Raw genomic sequence first — 24,756 nt, forward strand, 5'->3', positions numbered from 1 at the left:
TTATTATATAAAAAAAGCAGAGCTTATATAAGTATTATTATTAATCGGTCGTTTTAAAATAGCTTTATAAAAAAGTATTATAAGGTTAATTAGTTTAGTAACGTCTTATATAGAAACTAGAAGTTATTATAAATTTATATTATAATATTTATAAGCGAGCTATTAGTTTAATAACTTAAGTAAAAAGTAATTTTTATTTATAAAAGGGTAAAAAATAATAATTATTTTTATAATAAAGTTATAAAAAAAAGAATTTTTTTTATATCGGGGTACGATATTATATAATTTTATATACTATTATACGGTTTAATATATTACGAAATTAAAGTATTTTTTAAGTTATAAATCTTTATAACCCCTATTTATAGGTTATTATACTAATCTAGACCTTATCCTAGGTAGTAAGGTAACTATAAAATACGATTTCTACTTTAATATATGAAAAAAGTGTTTTAGCGGAGTGCCTCTTGCAGTCTGCCGTAGTGCCCCTCCACGCCTTTAGGTAAGGGAAGGAAGACATACCCCGCAACCCCTCATTGCCAGCCATTGTTGATAAGATAAGAAATTAAGGGTTGTTGAAGTTGAAGGTAAGGTTCCTTGAGGTAGGCGCCGCGGTAGCTAAAGTACTGTGTACCTATCTCTTCTATCTACCTACCCATTCAATATCTGATCTTGGAGAATGGTCACCATCACACTGATACCTACTGCCCATACGAATGCCTTTGCCTAAGGTACTTCATTGAACCACATGGTTGACGCTAGATAAAGACCGACAATAGATGTCTGATCGAAAACCTACGCAAGTCGACAGGTAGGCAGTTGGCAGTGCAGGTGCACGCCAGGACATTTGATGAGCGAGCGAGGTAATTGTCCGTCATTGCACGGATACAGTAATACTCTATATTAGTACGACTATCTCATTACTCGGAAAAGACTGACAATGACTCTTGCGTGGTCCCACCTGGCATGGCAACGTGCCGACTCCGAAGTTGGTGACTGGGTTGAAGGTAATGAGCATCGATCGAGAGGAGCTACTTTTCGGCTTGGTGACAGGAGCAGCGGGCCCAATCCCACCCTTTTCTGAGGACAACATTGAGTGAAGTATCTTCAATGACTGAGTCCGTGTACGGAAAGTCTGCTCAGGTGTAGTCGAACGACTGCCGTAAGGCATATTATGGCACCTACGATTGCCCTACCTAAAGTACCAAGTGTTCCCAGTTCCCTACCATACCGTATTGTACCTAAGGTACTTGGTGTCATGCGAAGCAAGGTATGTATGCATATATCCGAACCTCGAGGAGAGTTAGTGACGGGCTGACGGCTACGGATGGGGATGTGGATGGGATGGGATGGCGTCCGGTGTGCCCGCCCGCCCATCCATGCCTTGTTCTACCCCCCGCCTTTCCCTCCCTGTCCTGGCCCGTTGTTCGACAGCATGGTCCAGCCCAGCCTAGCCCTCAGCACGTCGTCGAGGCCGGTGACAGGAAACCAATCGAGTTACGTACTTTTGCCTGTCTGCGATTGAAATTTTATATAGTGCAAGTACGCTGCTGACCCTTTACCTACCCTCCCGTCACAAGCCCCCCAACCCTCTTTCTTGATCATTCGTCTATGAATCCAGGGCTATCCTATCCACCCCTCGCAGAGAAAGCCATGTCTTTACGCCCTGCCAAGACACCAGTCCGAGTATCGAGTATTGTTGCACTGCAGATCCAACCAATTTGAATACACCATGAAGTTTGCACACGACTTCAAGGAAACGCTTAGGCGCCAAGGTTAGTGTACCACATGTCATTATTTTTACGGATATTTCCCTCTCATATCCTTCCTGTTCGTCTCATCTCAGACACTCTGTGAGACTGAATGCGATTTTTCTCTCAAACAACTAAAAAATGACGATACATTGTCTGACGCTGCTCAATTTCAGACTTTCCACCCCACTGGATTGATCAGGCCATCCCTTATGGCCAGCTAAAGAAGGTTCTCAAACGCGTCGCCAGGGAACTCAACGATCTGGGGCTTGATCCCGAGACTCTACGCCAACTTCTCGACCCGGCTAATGATTCGCCACTGGCCGCCAAATACCGCCTCAATGGTAAACTCTCTCTGCCCTCTCCCATGTAACGGTGTTCGCATTACCGCCACCCCGTACGCCCCTACCACAAGCATAAGGGCTAATTCGCACACAGCTGCCGGGAACTCAAAGTTGCTGAGACCAAAGCTGACTGTTTTGGTGCACATGCGCGACGGTAATGCCGTTGATGCATCACTAACGCCTGCATCCCGTTCCCTCATTGAACGCATCGCCGCCTTGCAGTCCCACGATCCAGCTCAACCGATCCCGGCTGCAGCTCCCGAAGACAACGTACCAACCAAGTCGCCAGCCTCGTCTGCTGAGTCTCTTGCTAATGCTGAGACTGAGTTGTCAGACACCCAGAGATGTCTACAGGTCGAAGGCCAGTCATCGCCAACAGAGCACTATGAGCGTATCGAAGTTCCACTTGTCTTTGATAGTGAGTTCTTTGACATTCTGCAGAGCGATGTCAACAACCTGGATGCACTTCAGGCAAAGGAAGAAAAGGCCATGGTGACGGAGATCGTTGCCTTGAGACAGGAGATTTCACATCTGACGAAACCCAGTCGCCTCTCCAAAAGCGACCTTGCGAGGTGGCGAGCCATTTTCGAGCTGTACCTCGACGCCCAGGTCTTCTTCTCAACCAACGAGCAAGACCACGGGTCCAGAACCAGTCAGACGGCTGCGAAGCAGCTCCAGTGGTTCCAAGAGGAAATCACAAAGAGGAATCTCGTCAAATCCTTCAAGATTGCCGAGAGTCGCGAAGCCCTGGTTCGCTTCTTAAGTCTTAACGCCGTTCTCCTCAAAAACTTGCAGTTCCAGGAAATCAACCAGGTTGCCATCTACAAAATTCTTAAGAGTGAGCCTCGCCCCTTATCAATATCGGTTTCAATCTAGTTTGATTGCGCAAGCGAAGCTGATTCACGGCAGAATTCGACAAACGTACCTGCCTAGGTGTTTCGAAATCCTTTCCAATTCAAGTCCACTCCGACAAGCTGCTGGCCGACTCCGTGGCGAAAGACATTTGCGCCCAAATGTCCACCGATTTAGTGTCAGTCGTACCGCAGATTAGTGATTATTTGTGTCCAATCTGCTTCGCTATTGCCTATAGGCCTGTCCGGCTAGCCTGCCAACATATATTTTGCATCCGGTGCATTGTCAAGATCCAAAGGCGGAACGAGAAGCACTGCCCTTTGTGTAGAGCAGACACCGTCATGAGGGCGTCCGCGGGTGAGTAGACCTAGTTTGCTGATGCAAAGTGCACACTGACTCACACTAATGATTGCAGATAATCTGGATATCCAACTAGAGAGATACATGCGCAAGTACTTCCCCAAGGAGGCCAAGGAGAAGCAGCGAGCCAACGAGATTGAACGAGGCATTGAGGACTATGGTCCTGAGTACGTGCACTCTGAATGCTCTGTTATGTAGATGCTGTCGTGTTTTATTTTCTTCTTCTTTGCTTTCCTATAGATTTCTTAGAGATACCCTTGCCGGTTGTAGGTTGAGCTTTCGGTTGCAACGAGACTTGAATGTGGGAGATTCTTGTGGTCGTTGCTGGCGAGCACCTCTTCGTTACTCTCCAGATTCTTGTCATCTTTTGGCTTCCGTGTGCCTCCGCATCCAGCTACCCATTAATGCTCCAGTCCTACTAAGTTTATTGTGCAACTCAATCATCTTGTGACTTTTCGACTGCTCGAAGAGCACTGGTGAAAATCTTTTGCAGCTCATCCTTCTCCTCCAGGCCGACACTGACGCGGATGAGGTCCGGATCAACACCCAGACCAGCGGCCCAGTCGAGCTCTTGGTAATGGGCCAGCAGTACATAAGGCGATGTCAGAGTAAAGTTCGTACCCAGACTTGGGCCCTTAGCCGTCTCAATGGCGTCGAAAAAGGCAATGGCGTGGGCCGTCTTGTGAAACGTGACCGACAGAAGCCCGCCATAACCCCCACCAGGCAATTTGCAGAGATCGTAGTTGGTTCTCGTCGGATTTACTCTCGGGTAGTAAACACATTTTACCAGCGGATGGGCCGAGAGGATGTCGCAAATTGTCTCGGAACTCTCGTTGATGCGCTCAATACGCGATGCAAAGTCGCGGCTGTTACGCTCCATGAAAACGACGTCCTCTGGCCAGTACGTATCTTCCAGATCCTCGATCCAAGCACCCTTCAGGGCCTGATAGTACTTGCCGCTTGGATTCAGGATGGCACTGCCGCCCATGACGTTGCAGTCGCCCGAGAATATCTTGGTCAGACTGCTTACGACTATGTCTGCGTATTGTAGCACGTCAATGTTGATGAAGCTGCCGATGGTCTCGTCCACAACGACGCCGAAATCGTACTTGTCTGCGAGGGTACGGATCCGCGCCAAGTTGGGGCAAGTTAGGAGAGGATTGCCGGGAAATTCACAAAAGAGCGCCAGGAAGCGCTCGCCACTCTCTAGGCGCTTTTCGAGATCGTCAAGATCATCCTCTGAAGCGCGCCCATAGAAGAGACAGCCGGGACCAAACTTTTGTAGGATCTTGAGCGTATCGACGTAGGGGAAGCCAAAGTTGACAGATTGGAGGTCGCCCCTAGCGCGCAGCATGGCCCGGTGGGCGTTGTAGATGGCATTCATGCCACATGGAAACAAGTATACGTCGCTTTCTTGCAGGTCCTTTTGGTTTCTCGCGTTTTCTCCCATGGGAGGCAGTGAGCTGATGCTGGCCTCCATGTCGGCAGCCATGGCGCCCGCAATTCTACGCTTAATGGCCGACCTGGCGCGCTCGACGAGGGACAGGTCGAGGTTACGGCCAAAGCGTTCCTCGAGAAAGCGTAGGCTTTCTTGCGTTTCAAACGCACTCTGGGGGTTCACCTTGGCTGCTGGGTGGTGAGCCGTCTTGGTGTCGTCGATGGAAGATGGGCGATGGTATCTCTTCGGACCTCTGTGGGCTTTTCCCACTGGGGAGTTGGGCCTTGCCACGGGAACGAAGAGGCCCTCCTTCAATAGACCATGACAGAATTCCGCTCTTCGGCTTGAGATTCCGTCTCCTGTATGCTGCCAGTACTGCTTGGCAAAGGGGAATACCTCGGGGGCATACACCACGGCAGAGACAGTGGGTGACAGGGAGCGCAGGAGCGGTGAGATATCCTTGGTCATGTCGAGCCCGAAATCAATGACGGTGGCACCGGCAGAAATTGAGGCATCTGCATGTTTCTTTACAAAGGCCAGGCACCTTCTCGCAATACGAGGGGTGGGAAACAACATGGCTTTCTGACCCGAAGGGCCATGTTGGGCAATCAGATCTTCAGCCAAGGCTACAATGCTCCTATGAATGAAGAATCTTGACAGAAAAATAGTCTCAGCCGGGAACAAAGAGTTGACAAGGAAGAAGAGGCTTACCTGGGGTAACCGGTGGTCATCTTATCGACGACCCATGATTCTCCCTCTTCATAGCCGACATTTGCCTTCCACGTAGGAAGCTGAACGCTCACTGCCTACGCAGGCTGTTAGCAACGACGTCACACATGGCTCTGAACAAGGAAAGGGAACCACATGGAAGTGGCTTCGGCGTACATGAGCAGTGTCTGGCGGGATGGACTGTCCCAATTCCAGAGCGGGCATTGTGACAATCTTGACTTGTGCTTTTTATCTACGTGAACTGTACAATGTGTTAGACCTCATTTAAAAGCGTGTGTGTTATGACCAGTGATCGACTTGCTCTGTATTTCACCGAGGTGATGTGGTGTGGGCTTTTATGCGTCGTTGATCTGTATGAGAATGAGATGAGTCAAGTAGGCTGGAGTTTGAATTGGACAAGATGTGGGTCAAGGCCGGTGCAGAGGTGGCTAAAGTAGGTAAGGTATCACGCAAGAGCCCTCCACTCGTACAGTTTTCTTTCTTTCTTTCTTTCTCCCTCTCTCTCTCCTTCTCTCTCCCGCACTCACTAGTATTGTTTATCTCTGACTCTCCCTCTTTCCATGTGTGGGATCGCACTGAGATTTCAAGTAGTCTAAAATGGGTACAAGGTATTGAAAATGGTGGCCCTGCCCAGTAGTTGTCGATGAAAATATGCTGTCAATTGCGAATCTCATCAGATTTACCTCCAGTGTCCATGTCCCCGGTTTGCCGGCACTTGACTCGATGTGGGTGATTAGAAGTCAGTATCCGTAGAAATCTGCCAAATCCCCAAAGGATAACTTTTAGTGGAGCGACGTGGGATTGAGAGTCTGTGACTGGTAATTGTTGGTCTATGCCGTGGCATGCGGGGCGCCGAGGATCGGAGTGATGCCCCGCGAGGGGCATTTTATTCGTCTCTACCTGCTGTCTCTCTACCTTACGCAATACGGATACCTACATATAGTACCTTTCTAACATACCTAGGACCTCAGACCCAAAGCCCAAATATTTGAACTTCTTGAAAGTAAGGTAAGTGAATTTGGGCATCTACGACGTGATATCTACCAAGCGAAAGGTATCATAGCAGACCCAAAAACAGAATTGGTTTCCCTCGAGCCCTCACCTCAAGCCTCAAGCCCCAAGCCCCAAACAGACAGCGTTAAGATATCGGATAATACTATTGGTGACGGTGATAACCAAACAGTCCATAGCTTTGGTCCAGCCTGTCATCTAACCAGACTATCCATTAATCAAGAGCTGAGGAACACTAGTCGACACCGGTCTAGCATTTCTACAAACTTGGCCCAAGACACGAAAACACCTACACGCATTCAAGAACTTGGTAGACCTCCGTGGAAGCCCATGTCAGCGAGATCAGCCTTGTGAAGAGCTTTTCTAGTATCTATCCCAGCGTTGAGCAGTCCCCAAGCAAGCAAAAGTATCTCAACATGACTCCCATATGTCACAATCATTTCCGTATTGCCCCGGCTTCAGCCTCATCTGGTCGTCATCATCCTTTGTAAATAGAACAACTGCCATGCCATGCATCCGTATCCGTGCCTAAATCGTAAAAGCCAGCCTTCAAATAAGAAAAATATGTTGCAATAACATCGGCACTCGTTCTGTGCGGCCGAGTAATCTGTTGATAATTTTGAGTCGCTCGACATTGGAGGTCTTGCCAGCCCCGATAGCTGTATCAAAAGGTTCCGGTGGAAGACAATCCACTGCGTTTCTCCATCTCGTTAATGATACTGACGCCTGCTGGTCTTGCTGCCGATACAGCTGATACTATCACTTGGTGCTACGCTGATGGCGTCATCTTCCCAGGCACTACGACCACTGTCAATGCGGCTCTTTGGCGGAGGAGGGCCGCGTGCCGACACATAGGTCGGTGCTCGCGTGGCAGGGGGGTAGGCGAAGACGGGTTGAGTGTTTCGAACCGCCGTTGGAGCTCTACTTGGAGCTCTGGTTGGAGCTCTGCTCGGTGCTCTGCTGGGTGCCTTGCTAGGGACAACAGTAGCCGGCGCCGCCTGAGTGGGTGCCATGCTCGGGGCTCGGCTGGGTGCCACAGTAGGAGCTCTGCTACGCACAACAGTCGGAGGCCTGCTAGGCGCCCTGCTCGGCGCCCTGCTCGGCGCCATGCTCGGCGCCTTGGTGGGTGCGCGGCTCGGGACGAGGCTGGGGGCCATAGTCGGCGCGCGACTGGGTGCACGGCTAGGTGCTTGACTCCGCCCGCTCAATATCGTCTCAACAGTGGGCGGGGGCGGACGGATGGTGGATTGAGACCTCCCGCTTCGGGCTGAGACGTAGGTTCCGGCATCGTCAACGATGGTGCGGGGCACGGCCGACCTGCTGGCCATGCTGTGTCTTGAGCCTGCGTTACTTTGGTGCTCGTAATCAGTGAGCATAAGGGGGGCGGTTCGGGGAACGGCGGCTTGGCTGCGAGAACGAACACTGCTGCCTCTTTCGAGCTGATAGCGAGACGAGTGCCGGCTGCGGGTGTCGTCGTACAGGTCATCTGCGGCACGGCTTCGAGCGCCGACCTGGCTGTACTTGGCCATGTACTGGGGAGGTGCTCGGTTGTCCGATAGTGCCGGGTAAGCCTCTGGGTACCGGATCTTCTCGACGGTCCTCTCGACTTCGACATAACGTCCGGCCTGCGGATCGGTATATTGATCGGGGAAGGTGGAACGGCGTTGAAACGGAGGGGCGGCTCCGGAGCCATCGAACTCCTGGCGCGGAGCTCGTGCACGTTCCTTGCGCATCATTCCGTAGGTGACGGCAGCGCCGGCGGCGGCACCAACAGCTGCACCTAAAAGACTTCCGACAAGGGTGTTTGTAGCGATGCCACCGCTGGATGGAGAGGGCTGAGATGGGATTTCGTCTCTTTTGGTTGGCGATTCGATGACCGAGGTGGTGACGCTTCGACGAAGCATTGTGTAAGGAGGTTCGTTACCGGGAAATGACCCAGAGCGAGCGGCCATGGCGAAGACTGATGAAAAGGTCCCGGCAGTAGCGGAACCGGAAACAGAAGGCGGCGGGGGGGGCTCGGATGCTGCAACGTCGTAATTCCAATCCAGAATACGGCCAGCCTCCTCCGTGGTAGACTGTGTCTTTCGAACAGTAGAGCCAGCGTAGGAGGGAGGATAGTTGGGAGGGGGTTGATATACAACTTCCATGGTGTTACCGTCCAAGTCGGTCACAGTAGCCCGGTGGATATCGCCACTTTGAGTGATTAAAGCGGGACGAGTGAAGTGATCAGCCGGGACGCTGGACAGCAGGTTCGGATTGGCCCGGACGGCAAAGGCGTGGAAGTCAGTGACAGCGGTGGGGGAGGGAGCAGAAAAGACGGCGCGAGAGAGCTTCAGGGGCTCGCTGGAATTGCGGGCCTCGCGGATCTGGAAAATGGGGGTGAGCGGGGACAGTATACCGTATGTGACGGTGCTGGGAAGTCTGCCAGGACCTGAAGTGGTGATGGCCGTCTTGGAGTCGGTGTCGGCGCCTTCGTTGGCGCTGGCGTTGGCGTCCGGGGGAGCGGTCTGGGAATCCGTAGATATATAGTGGATGCCCAGAGATTGAAAAATGGCGGAGTAGAAGGACGTTGAGGAGGGAAGATGGGAGACGTCAAAGTAGGGAGTCATTTGGGGCGGTTGGTAGTAAAGGGCCGGTCCTGATGACTAGATAGGGCGGCTGTTTGAGGTGAGAGTGAAGCGAAGCGAAGAGCTAGGTAACAGGTCGAGAATAGTTTCGTGTAAGTGCCGTTGCGCTTCCGCGGACGCGAGGGGGGGGGGGCAGAGGCGCAGACAGGCGACTCAAGCTAAGTAGGCTTGGTGGCAGCCTCGTTGATTTGTGCGTTCCTCGAGGTGGTTGCAAAGAAAATTCCGAGTGAAACTATCCAGGGCAACCTATTGATGATGGTGTGTAGGTTTATGGTGGTGCACTGGTGATGGTGGTAGTGCTAGTGGGTGATTTGGTGAGGTATTGACAGGCAGGCAGCGTAGCACCGAGACAGATACCAGAATGCTAATGACAACAAGAAAGGGGAATCAACCTCAAGCATGCCAGGTCCCGACTCCTGCGTGAAAGGAAATGCTTAAAAGAGATACTTCTTAGTCTGACGAGGGGGAGGGGGGGGGGGGGGAGAGGGCACGCGCAACCGACATAAACCAAGCTGTGAGAGGGTCAAGACTCAAGCAAGTCTGCCCGCACATATGTGTCTTATGTACCTACTCCCATCGGTAGCTACCTACCTAGATACCTTGCAACGTCTCTGGCAACCCACCCACCTGCAACTATGTACAAGACCTACTTTACCTGGGAGGTGAATACTGGCAGCCATACGGAAGCCAGTACTTTGTCTTCAGGGTACGGCGTGCCTAGGTAGGGTATCATCAGCGGCACATCCATCACTCCAGTAGCACGGGGCCGCCATAAACTGACAGCTTGTCCCTGCTGCTGAGCCCAACCTACCTACCTTACCTTGAGGCAGCTTAACGGAAACCCCACTCACAAGTCGGTAAGGAGTCGCACTTTTCGTCCAGTGCCTTCTGGCCAAATCCAATATGCAGCCAGCCCGTTCCGGTTGAGCCCAGTGCAGCTGCCATGGTGTGTGGTGAACTGCAGCTAGTGGCCGGTGATGAAGGTGGCATGTCCACATTGCGCCGGGACATCCAGCCGGAGACCTCAGACGGGCCACGGAAGCATAGGGCGGACCACTTGATCTTTTTCGGCGCCTCTGAAAGATGAGGCTATCCTAACGCCGCGCCAGCCAGTTTAGCATAGCCTGTACAGAGTACAGGTGTACGGATGCCAACTACGTGTAATTTGCCCCATCCTTCAGATACCAGCATTCATTCCCTCATTCTGAAGGGCGACTGACTGGTGTCATTGGGACCGTGGTCAGGCCCAGCCGCCCAACGATGTACATACAACCGGCCACAGGCAAGCGCCGCTTGGTATCGGGAGCTGGAGCTGGGGCTGGGGCTAGAGCCGGGCTACGTGTACGAATACCTGGCAGAACCGAGGAACGAGAAGTCAAGTGGTGCTTCAGGTGGGTAGATCATCCTGCAAGCAGCAACGGCTGCCGCATCTCACGATCTGGATCGTGTCGGGAGCATGGTCGTCAATGTGTGGTCTGTATGATGTTGATACGGGTCCTAATCTCAGTCTCAGTCCGGAGTATTCTTGCGGATAGTGGCACTGGAGCGTTTGATCGTTTCGTCGTGTCCGGCTACTATTCGTCTCTTCAAGCCCCGCCTTGGCCTTTGTTGCTGCAGACTCATTTGTCGTGCCCTGAGTTAAACCAGGATGAGAGTAGCCACCCTCTCGGGACCGCTAGAGAGATGGATCAAGATTGCAGGTATCCGTAGAATCCTTGGTCCAGACGAAAGCTAGAGGCGGTGGGAGCACTTGTGGGAGAGGAAAAACATGAAGAGAGAAGGGAGAAAAGGAAGCCTTCTCGAATGCTATTAGCGACCCATGCCACAAAGGGTTCCATTTGGTATTGGAAATATCCAAGACTGTCTTTCGGGTAATAAGTGAGCTAAACCGGCCGAGAAATGCCGCACTGCAGATTATCCAACCCTGGGGAACGAAAGGCGGTCGTCAGAAATCACTTGGTATAAAAGTCGCGTCTATAACTACTGTCATTGGACGGACTGGACGCACGAGTGCGCGGGAGTCCCGTCGGAAGCGTTTGCGGCTTCCAAGTGGTCCGCTGGAAGCAGCACCTCAGTACATAAGGTACCTTAGGTAGGTAGGTACCTTGGTCCTTGGGTATGAAAAAGCCGCTCGTTGCGCGCGGTCCAAATGAGAAGCAGCTGCCATGCTCTGGAAGACGAAGTGAGCGTGGTAAAGTACCTCAGGTATCCATCCACACATCAAAGTGCAAACTAAGGCACATTAAGGTATCTCTTGTATGATAAATCAATAGAAGCTACCTCATTATCCGCTCCACGTTTCCTGTCTCCCACCTCACTGTCCCAAGTAGCTTGACCTGGATTTCCTCGATACCAAATGTCCCTTGACCTAAGGTATTACCTCACCTAGCAGGCACGGTACCTACCATCTCTTGGGAAAGTCTCTGTGCTCTGCAAATGTACTTTCCAATTTCGCATCTGTCTGTAACTCACCGCATCCACCCCCCTTCCACCACGTCGCAGCTTGCCAGGCTTTTTCGCGGCTTTACCTTCCTTGACCGACTTGCCCTGACGTGCTGTATTCTCTATGAGTCTCCATCTTTCGTATGGATATCAAATCCTACAATGAGGTGGTGGTTTGCGCCGTTCCATCTCCGAATACAGATATCATCTCCACTTTGCCTGGGCACCATAGCTGCCAGCATGGTGCACCCAGCCTCGCACTTTCTAGCTCGCGTGCTTCCAGATCAATCAACTTGTCACGAGATTGTGAGCTGGCCATGCCGCCCATTGTCGGATTTCAGCATGTTCAAGTCTCAACCCCCATACCAGAAGGGCACTAATGCAACTATGCGTCCACCTTGCCTGCTGCCCAACCTCCCACCAGCTTGAGTCCCCGGGTCCCCGACATGTTTTGTGAGCTCAGTACGGAGGATTCAGGACAAATGCGCATATCCATCCGTATGGACGCATACATATCTCCTCCCAGCCAGTCGGGCACATCGGTCCGCGCCGCCCTGTTCCACGCGCCCCCAACCTACCCCCTGCTTTTGTCAACTTTGCCCGTCGATTCTATCACATTCGAACCGTCAAGTGGTAATGCGGTGTACACACCAGCCCAGTCTGACTCCCTCACATGCACACGCGGGGCAGTTCCATGCATGGTAAGGCGAACGAGCCTCACTATTGTCGCGTCCCTCTTCGTCCCTGAGCAGACTGAGGTGACCAACAAACACTTCATTTTGCCTTCCATGCCGTAGTCCACTCAGGCATCAATGACAAGCCAAATCACAAACTCAACCGTTGCCCGACACTGTTTTTTCATCTTTCGTTCAACCGCACCTATCTATGCTCATCAGTCCAGCACCTTCTTGGCAATCCATGAGTCTATGCGGCAGTCTTTCGTCTTTCCTTTTCGTCTAGGATGCCTTCAACACCTAATTAAGGAAGTTAGACAGAAACACGCGGCTTCGTACCGCAGTACATTCACGGGCACACACGCATTTGGATCATATTCATAGTACACGGCATCTTGATTTCTTAACCCAACAAACACGGTAGATACATTGTCTTTCTAACTGGCCTCCAAGTATGAGGCCTTGCAACACCTATCCGCGTAGCCGCTAGTATCCAGCTATACACCATTAGTCCTTGAAACGTCGTCCTTGTTTTCCTTTTCCTTTTCCTTATTTTTTTTGGTATGCTCCCCAGCGACACCGCTGAGCGTTTGGTCGCAATGTACCCTTTTTCATGTGCAAATCAAAGGGTGGCCCGTTTTGTCACGGCACTTGCCGAGAGCACGAAGATATTACTCTAACAATAGCCAAGGCCGCCACCCCTATAGATCCTGAGTAAGGGGCAAACAAAAAGAAACGACAACTTAGGTTGAAGTTGAACTGTCAAGGCGGAGAAAGCGCCTTGGACCCGTTGTCGAACGCCCCGGTTTTGGTTGCAAAAACAGCGACAGCGATGGCACAGGTAACCCAAGTTTCCAAGATCGCGCGCGGACACCATGATGTTGTATCGTGATTCCGTAGGCGCAACCCCTCGACTTTCAATTTGCCGCTCTGATTCGCCATCGCTGCTGCCTGGATTCGTGTCCCCGCAACGTGAACGACTGAGTAGATGTCGGGTTTCGACTACTGAATGTCCCAGGAATCCTCAGCAGCGTGGCAAAACTTGCTGCAAGCAACGCTGGCGGACAAGCTGTAGTTGCTGATGGAAATCTTCTCGTCGACGAGGCCATCAGCAAAGGTATCGGCACCCTTTGCCATGGCACCAACGAAGACGCAAACACTCTCCTTGGGGGCGAGCGTGTCGATGTAGTCTCTGACGTGTACCAGAGGGGCCTCGAAACTGAGCGTCACCTTGCGGCAGTTGGGCGGAAGGTGATCGGTGATGGGATTCTGGATTACACGAAGCAGCTTCTCCTGCGAGTTGGTCGAGCGGATGGACAGGCGATGCAGCAGTTGAACCATCAGACCGGCAAAGCGCTTGAATGTACGCGGGATGCGAACAGACGGCGAGACCTCGATCAAGACACCCTTGGCGGTATGAATGTAGATCTGAAGCTTGCCGGCCTTGTTGATGGGGGAGTCGAGCAGGGTCAGGAGGCACTAGTCAGTATGGTCAGCATGTTGGATGCAGACACGGCGGGCTAGGCGCGTTGAGGCGCAAAAGCAGTAGCACAAGCAAGGGCAAGAGCAAGAGCAAAAGCAAAAGCAGTTCGCTGGTAGTATCCAACCTGATGTGTAATATCCGGGCGCGCGTCACTAATGTCGCGGTTCATCTTGCGCATAACTCCAATATGCTCGTCGCTGTTGAGTAGCGAGTACTTTTCCTCACGTTGGACGCCGTTGCGGCCGGTGCCGCCATGTGAAGCCTTGTAGGTCTCGAGACTGGCGTTGGAGAGAACGACAATGAGGCGCTGAGAATCCTTGTCGGTAGGAGGGATGGCGGTGTGCTGCTCAGCGACCAGCTGAGGGAGAGCCGGAGGGGGAAGAGACTGGGTGCCTGTTGGGATACGCAGGTTAGCAAACCTATGTCAATGAAGCAGAGCCAGCTGTGTGGGCTTGCCCTTGTGCGAACTGTCTGCCATGGCTTCCATCGTGTCGCGATTGCCTGCGTTGTGCTGGACACTCGATATGTGGTGTTTGGGGTAGGGGACGAGGTGAAGTGTGCAGGGCGGCGGGGTAGCTACGGCTTATAACCACGAAATGCTGCGCGCAATTGGAAGTAGGATGACTGGCGCAGAGGCTGTCCGTGAAGAAGGAGGTTCCCGGAATGACAGCGGCAGACAATTGCAATAGGGAGGAGCCCTGGATTCGGGGTTTTCACTTGATGCAAGGGAAAACGTGAGTCGCGCAAGGGACGCACATTGGGAACTTACGAGGTCGCTTGACGCCAGCACGGGCCTCTGGGGAAGACATGTTGATTTTTTTTTTGGAGGGGGAAATTCGACGATGGGGTGGTGAGATTCGGTGCAGGTTTTTCCCGGCTTCTTCTTCTGTTTTCTCTTCTTGTCTCGTTACACAGACAGGAAGGTGCGTACAGCAGGCGCGTTGTTGCACACAGCAAACAATGAAATGAGAAAGTAGTGAGAGAAAAAATATGAAGAATAGTTGAGTGAACAGATATGGAATAGATCTGGTCACAGAGGTGAGGAGAGGGACTGCGTGAGGGTGAAGTAAATGGTAAAGTAGTGAGCGCGAGTCGAGAGGGAGGAATGTTGGTTTTGAATTTTCCGACGAGCGAGGGACCAAATCTGAGGGAAGATGATTCAGGCCGAGTTGCGAGGGAAGAAGACAGACTACCTTGGTTGGCTTAGTCCAAGGTGGTGGTGGGTGGGTGGCTTACCTTATGAGGGACACCAAAGTGACCAAACACTTGAGCAAAGGTACCGTCGCCTCTTCGAACCTAGGTACTGCGTACCTATGGATACTCACCTCACTCTTGACTGCTGCTGGGGCCCTTGGGACCTTGGGACCTTAGATGCGGGGTGAGTGTGATGGAAACGGAACTCGGATAGGTACATTTAGTACACAGTGTTGAGCTCATCTTATCACCGAAGCATTGCCCCGAAAGCACAGTTCTCTACAGTGCGAGAAGCGGTGATCAGAGGGAGGCACTTCTGAATCGTCCCTTTGAGTGGATTTCAGCAAACTCAGGCCCACCTTGCTCAAGGTACCTTACCTAGGTATCCGTAGGTTTGTCTTCTATGCGATTTTTTACACGGTCAGAGTCACGGCACACAAGTTTCTGCTCGGCTCGGGTCTCAGCCACTCGACTTTTAGCCGCTACGGCGAATGTTTGCCGAACCATCAGGTGCGTTTACCCGTAACAGAGAAAACTAACGCTTCTTGGGTTCCGCGTCCTCTACCATATTACTTGGTACCCAAACTTGTCAGGTCAGTCTGTTTTGTACGTGAAGGCTTGCCTTCTCTCAGCAACCCCAAGGGGCAGGCTCCGTCTCGGTGCATCGAGACCTACCGAGATCGGGGAATCTAGGCGTCCGTCTGCCGATGCTGCCACTGGCTATTGTCCTTAGTGGTTTTTATACCAGTGTGAGAGGTCGGTGCCTTTAAACACTTGTGGCTAATGATGCCCCGGTAGATATGCAGTGGACGTGTGGGCCATGCTTTTTTGAGCGATAGGAGTACTGAAGAGACACTTGAACTCAAAGTTGCCCAGACAGCGGAAAAGTTAACCGCGATAGGAGGAAGGTAATACAGAAGAAAGCCTCGGTCGTCTCCATAGCAGACGTGTCTTCACATGAGTAAAACCCCTGGTCACTTATATGGTATACGCGTCGGCCCTCTGGGGCCACATGGATACAACGTCGGAATGGCCTTGAATGGGCCATGGAAAATTGTATCATGTCAGTCTGATGCCCCTACAGAGGGTGCTCACAGCGATCAAATTGCGAGGGAAACGCCAATCCTGTTCCAGGAGAGCGCGTTTTGCCTTGAGGTAGGCAGTGATGAGTTAAATTGTCTATAAATAGAACACAACAGTCTGGTTCTGAGGGAAGTACTTGAGTATGACTGCGGCCTTTACATGGCTTGCATCCTGGTGGATAGCTGATCTGCTCGGAACGCATGGCACCTGACAGACACAACACCAAGGCAGTACATATTCGATCCCAATTCGAAGGCGGGTACGCTTACGCCTTGCTTGGTACCGATCGCTCCAGCTCATCGGGGATGTTTTTAAGCCAAAATAAGTGAAGCAAGCTCATGTTTCAGCTCGTAGAACCAACAGAGCGAACCAAGCCTTGGTATTGGCTGTGACAAGAGAAAGAGACAAAGTAGGCTGATGAGCCGAGATAGACCTTGACATTGTACACCTAGGTAAGGTATCTGAGGTAACCCCCGTGGCCCCGAAACCCAGGAACCAGCTGTCACCAAAAGCCACAGGCCAAGCCAAGCCACCTTGTTGAATTTAAGGTTATCTTAGCGTCTGATCTTTCCACTCTGTCGGTCTCCAATCGAGTAGGCCAGAAAATGGTCTTGGTGTCGGTAAAAACATGGCCCGCTTGACCAATGAGAAGCGAGGAATCATGATCCATTCTTTAATTTTCCACTCTCTCCAGGAGGCTTGAGCATACCGTATCGAGGTCACCATCACAGCCAGCGATCTATTTGAAATACCACGCGACACCCTCAGCACTTCCAAGCTCACGACCTGGTTCCCTCTTGGGATTTTTTCGACAGACCGAGTTCGCTGCCATTGTATATCACCAACCGCCCACCATGTCAGCCCAGACCATGGCGCAAGCCCGCGCAGTCGTCCGCGAGCTCAACGGCGTCGTCGTGAGCGCAGGGCTCATGCAGAAGACGGTCAAAGTGCGCGTGGGTGGCCAGCAATGGAAGCAAAAGGTCCAAAAGGTGAGATACATAGAACCCAGGAGTTACCAGCCCTTGGTCCATGACTCTTATCTTTGAGGAGACTAACCAGCCTCGGCTTCCTAGATGTTCACGAAACCAACGCACTACCTCGTCCACGACCCCAACTCATCCCTTCGCACAGGAGATGTCGTTTCCATTGTTCCCGGATGGAGGACATCACCTCACAAGCGCCACGTTGTAAAGAGCATCATCGCGCCCCACGGTACACCCATCTCAGCGCGCCCACCGGTACCGACCGAGGAGGAGAGAATCGCAGCCAAGGTGCAAAAGAGAGAAGCCAAGGTTGCTAGACGAGAGACGCGGCGGCAGGAGAAGTCTTCAAAATCGACTCCTGAGCCCGAGGTCGACTAAGGCCTGAGATTGGCGGAAGAAAAACTGAACAGAGAACCAGGAAAAGGTATAGTAAGGATTACAACACAACGCTGTATAACACAAAGGAGGAAGGAAAGGGAGTTGACACAGAGCACTGGGCATCGTATTCACTTCAGTTGACGATATCCTTGGCCTGATTTGTGGCTGGAAACGTGTAGACGAACATCCGAGGTCACTGGTGAATCATTGTACAAATACCAACACTATTGCAGTAGTCTCTTGTCTTAGCCATCTACGCAGAATATTTCGTAAAACTTGATATCTCTTGTTCCTTTACCGATAATCAAGCGCCTCTGGAGGGTATCACTTCCACGTGCGCTCCCCTAGCCAATCGACCAATCGCCATGTCACGCAGAAACAAAGAGAAACAAAAACACCTCGCGAATCGCATGCCTGCTGCCCTGCATCATCCACCTCGCTCGCCAAACTCCTTGGCCCAATCCTCATATTCCTTCAAGCCCGTTTTGCTCACACTCGGTCTGATAGTTGTCAGACTCGCCTCAAAGTCTGCCAATGAAATCGGTCGGATTTCGTCCATGGTCATGTGCAAGAGAGCCTCGCCCAAAGAGCGGAGCGGACCCATGGCCGCATCCTTAGCCAGTGCCGTTACATCGGAGCCCGAGAATCCTGTGCCCATATCAGTATCAGTTCTGATGGCCGTTTCGCCTCTAAAATGACGACGAATACTTACCATCTGTAAGGAGAACGAGCTTCTCAATGTCCGCGTCGGACAGGACATGCTTTTGCTGCCCCAGAAGTGTTCGAAACTGCGTAGAGCGAGTCTCGGACTCAGGCAGCGGTATGTATTGACGCCTCACAAACCTGCGGCGTGCGGCTTCATCAATAGCCCAGGGCAGATTGGTTGCCGCCAAGACAAGCACTCGGTTCGCATCTCCTCTGGTCTTGTCCTTTTCATCCACGGCCCGACCCGCCGCAGCTCGCTGTAAATCACTCCACTGAATGAGAAACTCAGTCTTGATCCTCCTTGTCGCCTCGTGCTCTCCCGACCCGGACCTCTGAGAAAGTAACGAGTCAATTTCGTCAACGAAGATGATGCTTGGTGCCAGAGTCTTCGCCAGAGAGAACAATGCTCGGACGAGCTTCTCAGACTCGCCCAAGTATTTACTCGTCAAGCTGCTTGCTGATATCGAGAAGAATGTCGACCGTGATTCTGTTGCTACAGCACGCGCCAGCATGGTCTTGCCCGTGCCTGGCGGACCAAAAAGCAGCATTCCTCTTGCAGGCTCCCGAAGTCCCATGAACAAGTCAGGTCGCAGGAACGGGTAAACCACGTTCTCCCTGAGTGCGTTCTTGGCTATCTCTAGGCCGGCAACATCGCTCCATCGGACCTCATCGCCCTGTACAATGATCTCATTGAGAATTTGCTTTGCGGCTGCCTCGTCCACGCCGGTTGGAAGGTTTTTCATAATCTTCTTTTTCGTTTCCTTCCAGGCTGTCTTGAGCGAAGAGCCCTCTTTTTCATCGTCGGCAGATGCTTCGGAAGAAGGGCCTTCAGCATCAGCTGCGATTGCGTTTTCTTTCCTCTTTCCCTTCCTCTTCTTGCCAGGTACCTTCGGACTTGTTTCTGCATTGTCCGAGCAACTCGAAGATGAACGGCCCCGCGACAATTGCACGTTACGATGAGATCTATCGGCTTTATCCTGTTCTGATCCGCTCGTGAGATTATTATTGGGCCGGGTAGGTATGTCTCCAACTGGCTTCCTCCGTATTCTGGCCACGTCCGGCGTAGTCTTGCGCCGTAACTCTGACTCGTCAGCGTCAGATGACGGAGGCCGTTCATGAGGCGATGCTCTGGATCGTGAGACTGAGGACGTTGGGTCCCTTGAACGCGAGGTCCGCTCTTGTCTTGGGGTGCCATACTCGACCCCTGGAGCATCTTGATAGGACATGGCGTTCAAGGCACTCGATGCCGCACTCACGGACAAGGCTGATGGTCGCACTTGCGATGAATCCTCAGATGTTCTTGCACTACCAGTCGCATCTGAGAAAGACGGATGAGCTTCTCTGGGCGTCACGAGCCGTCGGGTATGTACGTCCCATTGCATGCCAGACGAGGGCGGCGGCTTGCGGGACTGCTCTGCAGGCGTGACAGGCGCAGACGATGAGACCTCTGGTACTGCTGGTGACGCTCTGGAGAGTCTTTCTCTAGAACTCAGGGCAGTCCATGCAAGAGTTGCAGCTTTGCTGGCACCAGGTCCTTCGGTCTTGGACAATTTTCGACTTGACTTTGCAGATTTGTCGCCTGGCCTCCCGCTCCGCAGGGTGGTCCGCATGGTGTATTTCTCAGGGCTCGGAGACCTCATAGTCGGCTCCTTCCTAGACGTTACTCGGGGAGAGTTTGAAGGGCCGGCAAAGGGAGACGTCACGGGACTTTGGTCGCGACCGACTACAGCCTGCTCAGATGATGTTCTGTAGGGCAACGACGGTCTTTTGGGCAACGCGGGCCGCGAGAGATCGGGATATCTTATAGCTGGAATTGTGCCTTGGCCAATGTAGCCTCGTTCAGGAGTAGACATGGTGTATGGATCGGGGGAGATAGAGCGGTTCGGGGTGGGTGGGTTATTGGGTTGAGGAGTCAAGGCGTCTTGTCGGGATATTCGTAACGCTTCAAGCAGGTCAATGCGCTCCTTGCACTGCAGTTCGAGCTTGCGCAAAGAATCTATCAAGGCGTCTTCTGTTTCGGTTCCAGCAACGTAATTGGGTAGTAGCTTGGTGATGCGTTGGTCGTTGAGCTGATCTAGGGCATTCCTCCAGCATCGCATCGCCTCGGTCTCATCACCCTAGAACATGGGAAAACCTGGATTAGCACAGACCAATCATCCTTTGGTATGCCACGCCATTGAATTTCGGAGCAAGCAAAGATATACCTGGCTTTCATAGTAAACAGCAGTGGAGCATTTCAAGTAGCTGTCGTCGTATGTCTTCTGGAGGATGGCAAGGCCCCGAGAGTGTGACATGGTACTGGAAGCCAGACCATAGTATGTCCAAGTCTGAGTAGAGACGCGAGATGGTTCTGACGTTGGGGCAGAAAATTCGTCGCGACCCGGAACGTCGAAACAGTCGGGATGAGCTTTTCACAGCGGAGGATGGAGTTGAGCGAACTGGAGCTGAGGTTGAGGTCAGGTAGAGTTCAAGGTCAGGATGCGGTGCCTTTGTTTCTCCCGCAGAGGGATTGCCGGCGAATGATGGCGGGGGGCAACTGAAGGCTAGCGGGCCGCAGTGACGTCGGTCTTAGTGGCTGAGTGGGGGTAAAGCAAAAAAAAGGCAGACGGCAACTTCCAGCGTAGGTCATCTGTACCTTAGGTAGTGCTGCACGCGTTAGTGGCTAGCTCTCTCCCTTTGACATACCTACCTTACCTACCTACCAAAGGCAAGGTAAGTTACCTACCAGGGGAACACCACTACCCAGTATCCTAAGTGCCTTGCTAATAGGAGAGGTAATGAACGTGAGATCCCGTCGGTCAGGTGCCTATTCTGCCAATACATAACTATATCTTACCTCGGGGTATCTGTTGATGCTCCTACAACACCAGTCGCACACATAAGTAGGTAAGGTACTTAATGTAGTATGGGTAGGTCAAAATACCAAGACTCCCAAGCACCTCATAGCAAACCTGGAAATTGTACCTCAGGTGAACGATAAGTCACAAAGCATCCTTTTGAAGCACATGGTCTGCACACGGCACTAGGCGATAGCAACACGCGGGGACGACTGGGTATTGAAGGTGTAGAAAGCCTTTGTGCTACCTATTAGTCTACCTGTCACACAGTCCACGCCAAAGCCTTAACCTCACTCTGAGGCCATATCCTCGGCCAGGCACCCTCGGCTTCTCCGTCACGCCCCCCTAAGACAAGAGGACCTTGATCTCCCCCGTGGTCCGAGGGAATAGGTCTCGCAGCAACTGAGGCTCGTCACCCTCATCAGCTGACGCACCGTCACCGGCTGACAGCTCGTCCGCTAAGAGCAACATCTGCTCGACGTGCTCAAACTCGTCGCAGAATCTTTCCGCAGCCTTTTCGGTGAGTTCTCGCGCCAGACTTGAATCTTGCAGGCGCTTAACATTCTCCATGGCGTCCATCAGCGCCGATGGTAAGAAGTCGTCCAGAGCCTGGCTGGCTCGACTCAGAGCTGGCGGCTGTACCTCGTCAAGCGACGCTACCTTCTTCACATCGCTGGCGTCCGTCGTAAAATTGCTTAAGGATTCAAGAATCTGCGCCAGACCAGAACCACGGCGGAAGAACTGGTATTGCTCTTCCGTGAGCTTCTTGCTCTCCTCTACAACCCTCTCCTGCAGCCGCTGTGTTCTTCTTTGAGTAAAGTCGAAAGGCTCGAGGGCATGCTTTGCTGCAAGCAAGCAGTTTGTTATGAAGATGGCACCAGCCGGTTGCCTCACACCTTTGGCCATATTTTCGCAACCTGCCAAGAAAGGCTCAAAGGCCTCTGCAAGAATTGGCTGAAAGTCGGCCTCGCGGTCCGATGACGACGCTAGCGAAATCTCGTACGTTTTCATGACCGCAGTAAGCTGCTTCAGTGCTTCGAGTAAAAAGTCTGGAGGCACAAGGTCAGAAGGCGTCTGCTGGAAATCGCCTTGTAGAGTTGCGATGTGATCCCTCATGAGCGATCGGAACTGCCTTAATGCGCCCGACTCAAGTCCCGTCATAAGCTCTAACAGCGCACACTCGCTGCCCAAAAGTTTGGCAAAGGTGTATCGATAGAAGCCAAGAATGTTGGCCAACTTGTAGGCGAGAATAGTCTCTTCGTTGGACTGAATGACCTGCTCGACTCTCTGCCTCAGCATTCTCGTTGCCCCTGAGACATCTCGGTCCACAAGGTCGTTCAGCGCCTTGAGAGCATCAAAGTCGGGTGCTGTCTCAGCGTCACCTTCGCCCAGAAGCTGCCAGAGCTCATTTGCCCGGCCCGTCTGGAGTCCCTTGGCGATTTCGTCGCCTTCCGAGACGAAAAGGATTTCCAGAGCCTCTCTCTCACTGACAGTGGCCGAGTGTATCCAGGCGAGCATGTCGCCCACATAACGAAGCGGATCGTGGGCAGCCATCTCGATAGGCTTAACCGAGTGATCTTCGAGACCTGCGGCCGTTCTACCTGTCAAGGCGACGTGAAAAGCGTCGGACAGTATGCGTTCTCTAGCTTCCGCAAAGAAGTCTAGGCAATTCTGGAAGAGCGATGGCCGCTCTGCAAGAACTCTAATGGCGCGACGAATTGATGAGTTCATCTGGGGGTTCTCGAGGTTCAGTGTTCTGAATTCCCGCTGGACCCATTTATACAACTTTTGGAAGGCAAGACCGAGATTCTTGGATGTCTGCTCCATAAGTTGCAGGCCCAGCGTCTGCTTCTCAAATCCGAGTAGAATCTCGCAGTCCTGGCTGACTCGTTTTGCCTTGTAAAGAGCAGCGAAGAAATTGTCGTCAACAGGTTCGGCGGTTGATGTCAGAGAGGCGACCTCGTCATCAGAAAGGATAAAGTGACTGCGCAATGTCTTGAGAAGTTGCTGTTTAGATTCCACGTCTGCTCTCTGATTCATCAACGATGAAGCGTCTTCCAGAATAGGCCCCGTCTCCTGTTGAGCTGCAGTAATCCGACCCCTCACATCTTGATAGTTGTGATTTAACTTGTCCAGAGTAGCCCCTATGCGACGCAGTTGCTAAAGGGGATGTTAGTCAACGAATTGGTGATTTTGGGCCAAGGGACTCACATCGGCGACTCGGCCAAACTGGGAGACAATCTCCCCATTGCTGTCAATCACCTCCTTCTGTAGGCCTAACCGTAACTGACGGCGTGTCTCGGGCGTATTCTTGAGGTTGCGACTGTCGAGCAATTGCAAGGCATCCCGAAATTCGGAATCGGCATACGATGTTGAAAGAACAGTAGTCACCTTGGATGAAATAGGGTTCAACGCCCTCGCCGATGATGTGGTTGAGGGCGACTGGGGCATATTGCCGATACTAGAACTGGACACATCTCTGCTGGGCAGTGGTCTCAAGGAAGGCGGCGGAGCAGAGACCATGGTGAGGAACAGTAAGTGAGCCAGCGGAGATCATCAACGCGCTCGTAAGAGTGGCTGATGATCAAGATTGGAAGGGATCAGGATACCGGGTTGCAGCTGCTAGTTGCCTACGGGGGAGTCGATATGCCCTTCTTGGTTGGACTGACACCTGTAACTAGGGACTAAGACATGAAGGATAGAGGGCTACCTTCTTCTCCATCCCTACCTCGAGTTACGTAAGATACTCTGTACTTCCAAACCAAGCTGAGTTATGTGCCTCACAGGTCTAAGGTAGTTCCATGGGCACCTAAGGGTACTTCATTGGTCTTGAGGAAGGGTACCTAGGTACCTTAGGTGCCTTAGATAAGTTACCTCCTCAAGGTGCCTAAGATAAGATATAAGTAAACACGTTGATAAGACACCTTACCATGACGTCCAAACCCTTGGGCCAAAGAACCTAGGGAAGGCGGTCGAGAATACCTTAATAGCTGGGGGGATTGACGGCAAAAGTGCCTTGACCGCCTGCTGCCTGTGTCCACCTTCCCCACTCATGGTGCCGCCTGAGCCATGCCGTCACCTGGATGTGTGCGCACCACCAGCTATGGTACCTACCTAGCTGCCTACCTACTTGCCGGAGGGACCTGGGAGACAGACATGGGAAGCCAAAGCAAAAGGTGCTGGCCCCTCCACGACCCGTTCTGAACTTTGAGAAACACTACTACCTACCTGACTACATCTTCGGTTTCCTTTGGGCATTTCCTCTGTCTGCCGCTTAGGTGAAAACCGTCCGTTCCTGGCGACCTTGGCGTGGCACGCGTGGTTGACATAACAGACATATGCAGGCAAAGCATCTATCTATCTCTGCCTGCCTTAAACAGCGCTGCCGTCTTCCTCTTCTTCCTACCTGCCTTGCCATACGCACTGTAATCGCCTTTCTAGGTACTCTCCTGACATCGGACTGGAAGATTTCCTGTGCAGTAGCTAGCTTTCCTTGTCTCACTGTGTTGTCAACTTACCTACCTGAGCTGACCAGGCGTCACTCCGCATAGGCTTGTGAGTCTGAAGTCCTTCACCCCAACACTTCCCATGGCTTCTGTCACCTGCAACCACCCGAGATAGCCACATGACCGCTAAATCACATATCAAGTGACAACAACAGAGCTACCTTCAAACCGTTTTGCAGTTTACACCTCACCACTCTCCCGAGCTGACCTAAAGACCGTTCAGGAATGCGATAACAAACCGACCTTTGCCTCCAAATCCGACTGCCTCTCGTCGCGCAAGCTGCATTCGTTCGATCCTCCTCCAAATCAGACCCCGACCGAGCGCCATGAGCGACGGCCATAAGCCCTGACGACCGATT

The 24,756-nt window shown here is 52.2% G+C and overlaps 8 protein-coding genes across 8 annotated transcripts; 4 read left to right on the forward strand and 4 right to left on the reverse strand.

Moving 5' to 3' along the window:
* Positions 1-940: 940 nt before the first annotated feature.
* CLUP02_12576 (uncharacterized protein) lies at positions 941-1,100 on the forward strand (the record flags this gene model as incomplete). Its single annotated transcript, XM_049291540.1, has 2 exons — positions 941-1,007; positions 1,060-1,100. The coding sequence occupies 2 exons, from the start codon at positions 941-943 to the stop codon at positions 1,098-1,100; spliced, it is 108 nt and encodes a 35-aa protein (XP_049148685.1).
* A 632-nt stretch (positions 1,101-1,732) lies between these two features.
* CLUP02_12577 (uncharacterized protein) lies at positions 1,733-3,505 on the forward strand (the record flags this gene model as incomplete). The annotated part of the gene is made up of 5 exons (XM_049291541.1): positions 1,733-1,775; positions 1,928-2,095; positions 2,190-2,933; positions 3,005-3,304; positions 3,363-3,505. 5 exons carry the CDS (start codon positions 1,733-1,735, stop codon positions 3,503-3,505), a joined length of 1,398 nt encoding a protein of 465 aa, XP_049148686.1.
* Positions 3,506-3,743: 238 nt separating this feature from the next.
* CLUP02_12578 (cystathionine gamma-synthase) lies at positions 3,744-9,094 on the reverse strand (the record flags this gene model as incomplete). The annotated part of the gene is made up of 12 exons (XM_049291542.1): positions 3,744-5,397; positions 5,457-5,551; positions 5,582-5,715; positions 5,772-5,824; positions 6,051-6,193; positions 6,270-6,370; positions 6,434-6,500; positions 6,609-6,676; positions 6,793-6,855; positions 6,920-7,013; positions 7,071-7,144; positions 7,210-9,094. The coding sequence occupies 12 exons, from the start codon at positions 9,092-9,094 to the stop codon at positions 3,744-3,746; spliced, it is 4,431 nt and encodes a 1,476-aa protein (XP_049148687.1).
* Positions 9,095-9,380: 286 nt separating this feature from the next.
* Positions 9,381-11,882, reverse strand: CLUP02_12579 (uncharacterized protein; the record flags this gene model as incomplete). The annotated part of the gene is made up of 13 exons (XM_049291543.1): positions 9,381-9,476; positions 9,611-9,652; positions 9,768-9,895; positions 9,964-10,188; positions 10,298-10,327; positions 10,383-10,497; positions 10,548-10,787; positions 10,863-11,019; positions 11,112-11,169; positions 11,217-11,282; positions 11,518-11,659; positions 11,716-11,786; positions 11,816-11,882. The coding sequence occupies 13 exons, from the start codon at positions 11,880-11,882 to the stop codon at positions 9,381-9,383; spliced, it is 1,437 nt and encodes a 478-aa protein (XP_049148688.1).
* A 1,108-nt stretch (positions 11,883-12,990) lies between these two features.
* CLUP02_12580 (essential for mitotic growth 1) lies at positions 12,991-14,520 on the reverse strand (the record flags this gene model as incomplete). The annotated part of the gene is made up of 6 exons (XM_049291544.1): positions 12,991-13,230; positions 13,285-13,707; positions 13,836-14,104; positions 14,180-14,229; positions 14,305-14,409; positions 14,468-14,520. 6 exons carry the CDS (start codon positions 14,518-14,520, stop codon positions 12,991-12,993), a joined length of 1,140 nt encoding a protein of 379 aa, XP_049148689.1.
* A 2,322-nt stretch (positions 14,521-16,842) lies between these two features.
* On the forward strand, positions 16,843-17,349 carry CLUP02_12581 (ribosomal protein S17; the record flags this gene model as incomplete). The annotated part of the gene is made up of 2 exons (XM_049291545.1): positions 16,843-16,977; positions 17,062-17,349. 2 exons carry the CDS (start codon positions 16,843-16,845, stop codon positions 17,347-17,349), a joined length of 423 nt encoding a protein of 140 aa, XP_049148690.1.
* A 427-nt stretch (positions 17,350-17,776) lies between these two features.
* On the reverse strand, positions 17,777-23,414 carry CLUP02_12582 (ATPase; the record flags this gene model as incomplete). The annotated part of the gene is made up of 10 exons (XM_049291546.1): positions 17,777-17,997; positions 18,062-20,171; positions 20,259-20,381; positions 20,470-20,597; positions 20,662-20,683; positions 20,780-20,816; positions 20,891-20,912; positions 21,006-21,138; positions 21,252-23,051; positions 23,103-23,414. The coding sequence occupies 10 exons, from the start codon at positions 23,412-23,414 to the stop codon at positions 17,777-17,779; spliced, it is 4,908 nt and encodes a 1,635-aa protein (XP_049148691.1).
* A 529-nt stretch (positions 23,415-23,943) lies between these two features.
* CLUP02_12583 (uncharacterized protein) lies at positions 23,944-24,740 on the forward strand (the record flags this gene model as incomplete). Its single annotated transcript, XM_049291547.1, has 5 exons — positions 23,944-23,997; positions 24,056-24,156; positions 24,236-24,316; positions 24,443-24,488; positions 24,555-24,740. The coding sequence occupies 5 exons, from the start codon at positions 23,944-23,946 to the stop codon at positions 24,738-24,740; spliced, it is 468 nt and encodes a 155-aa protein (XP_049148692.1).
* Between the last annotated feature and the right edge of the window lie 16 nt (positions 24,741-24,756).

The sequence above is a fragment of the Colletotrichum lupini genome, chromosome 6 (assembly GCF_023278565.1).
Source record: "Colletotrichum lupini chromosome 6, complete sequence".
Taxonomy (NCBI): Eukaryota; Fungi; Ascomycota; class Sordariomycetes; order Glomerellales; family Glomerellaceae; genus Colletotrichum; species Colletotrichum lupini.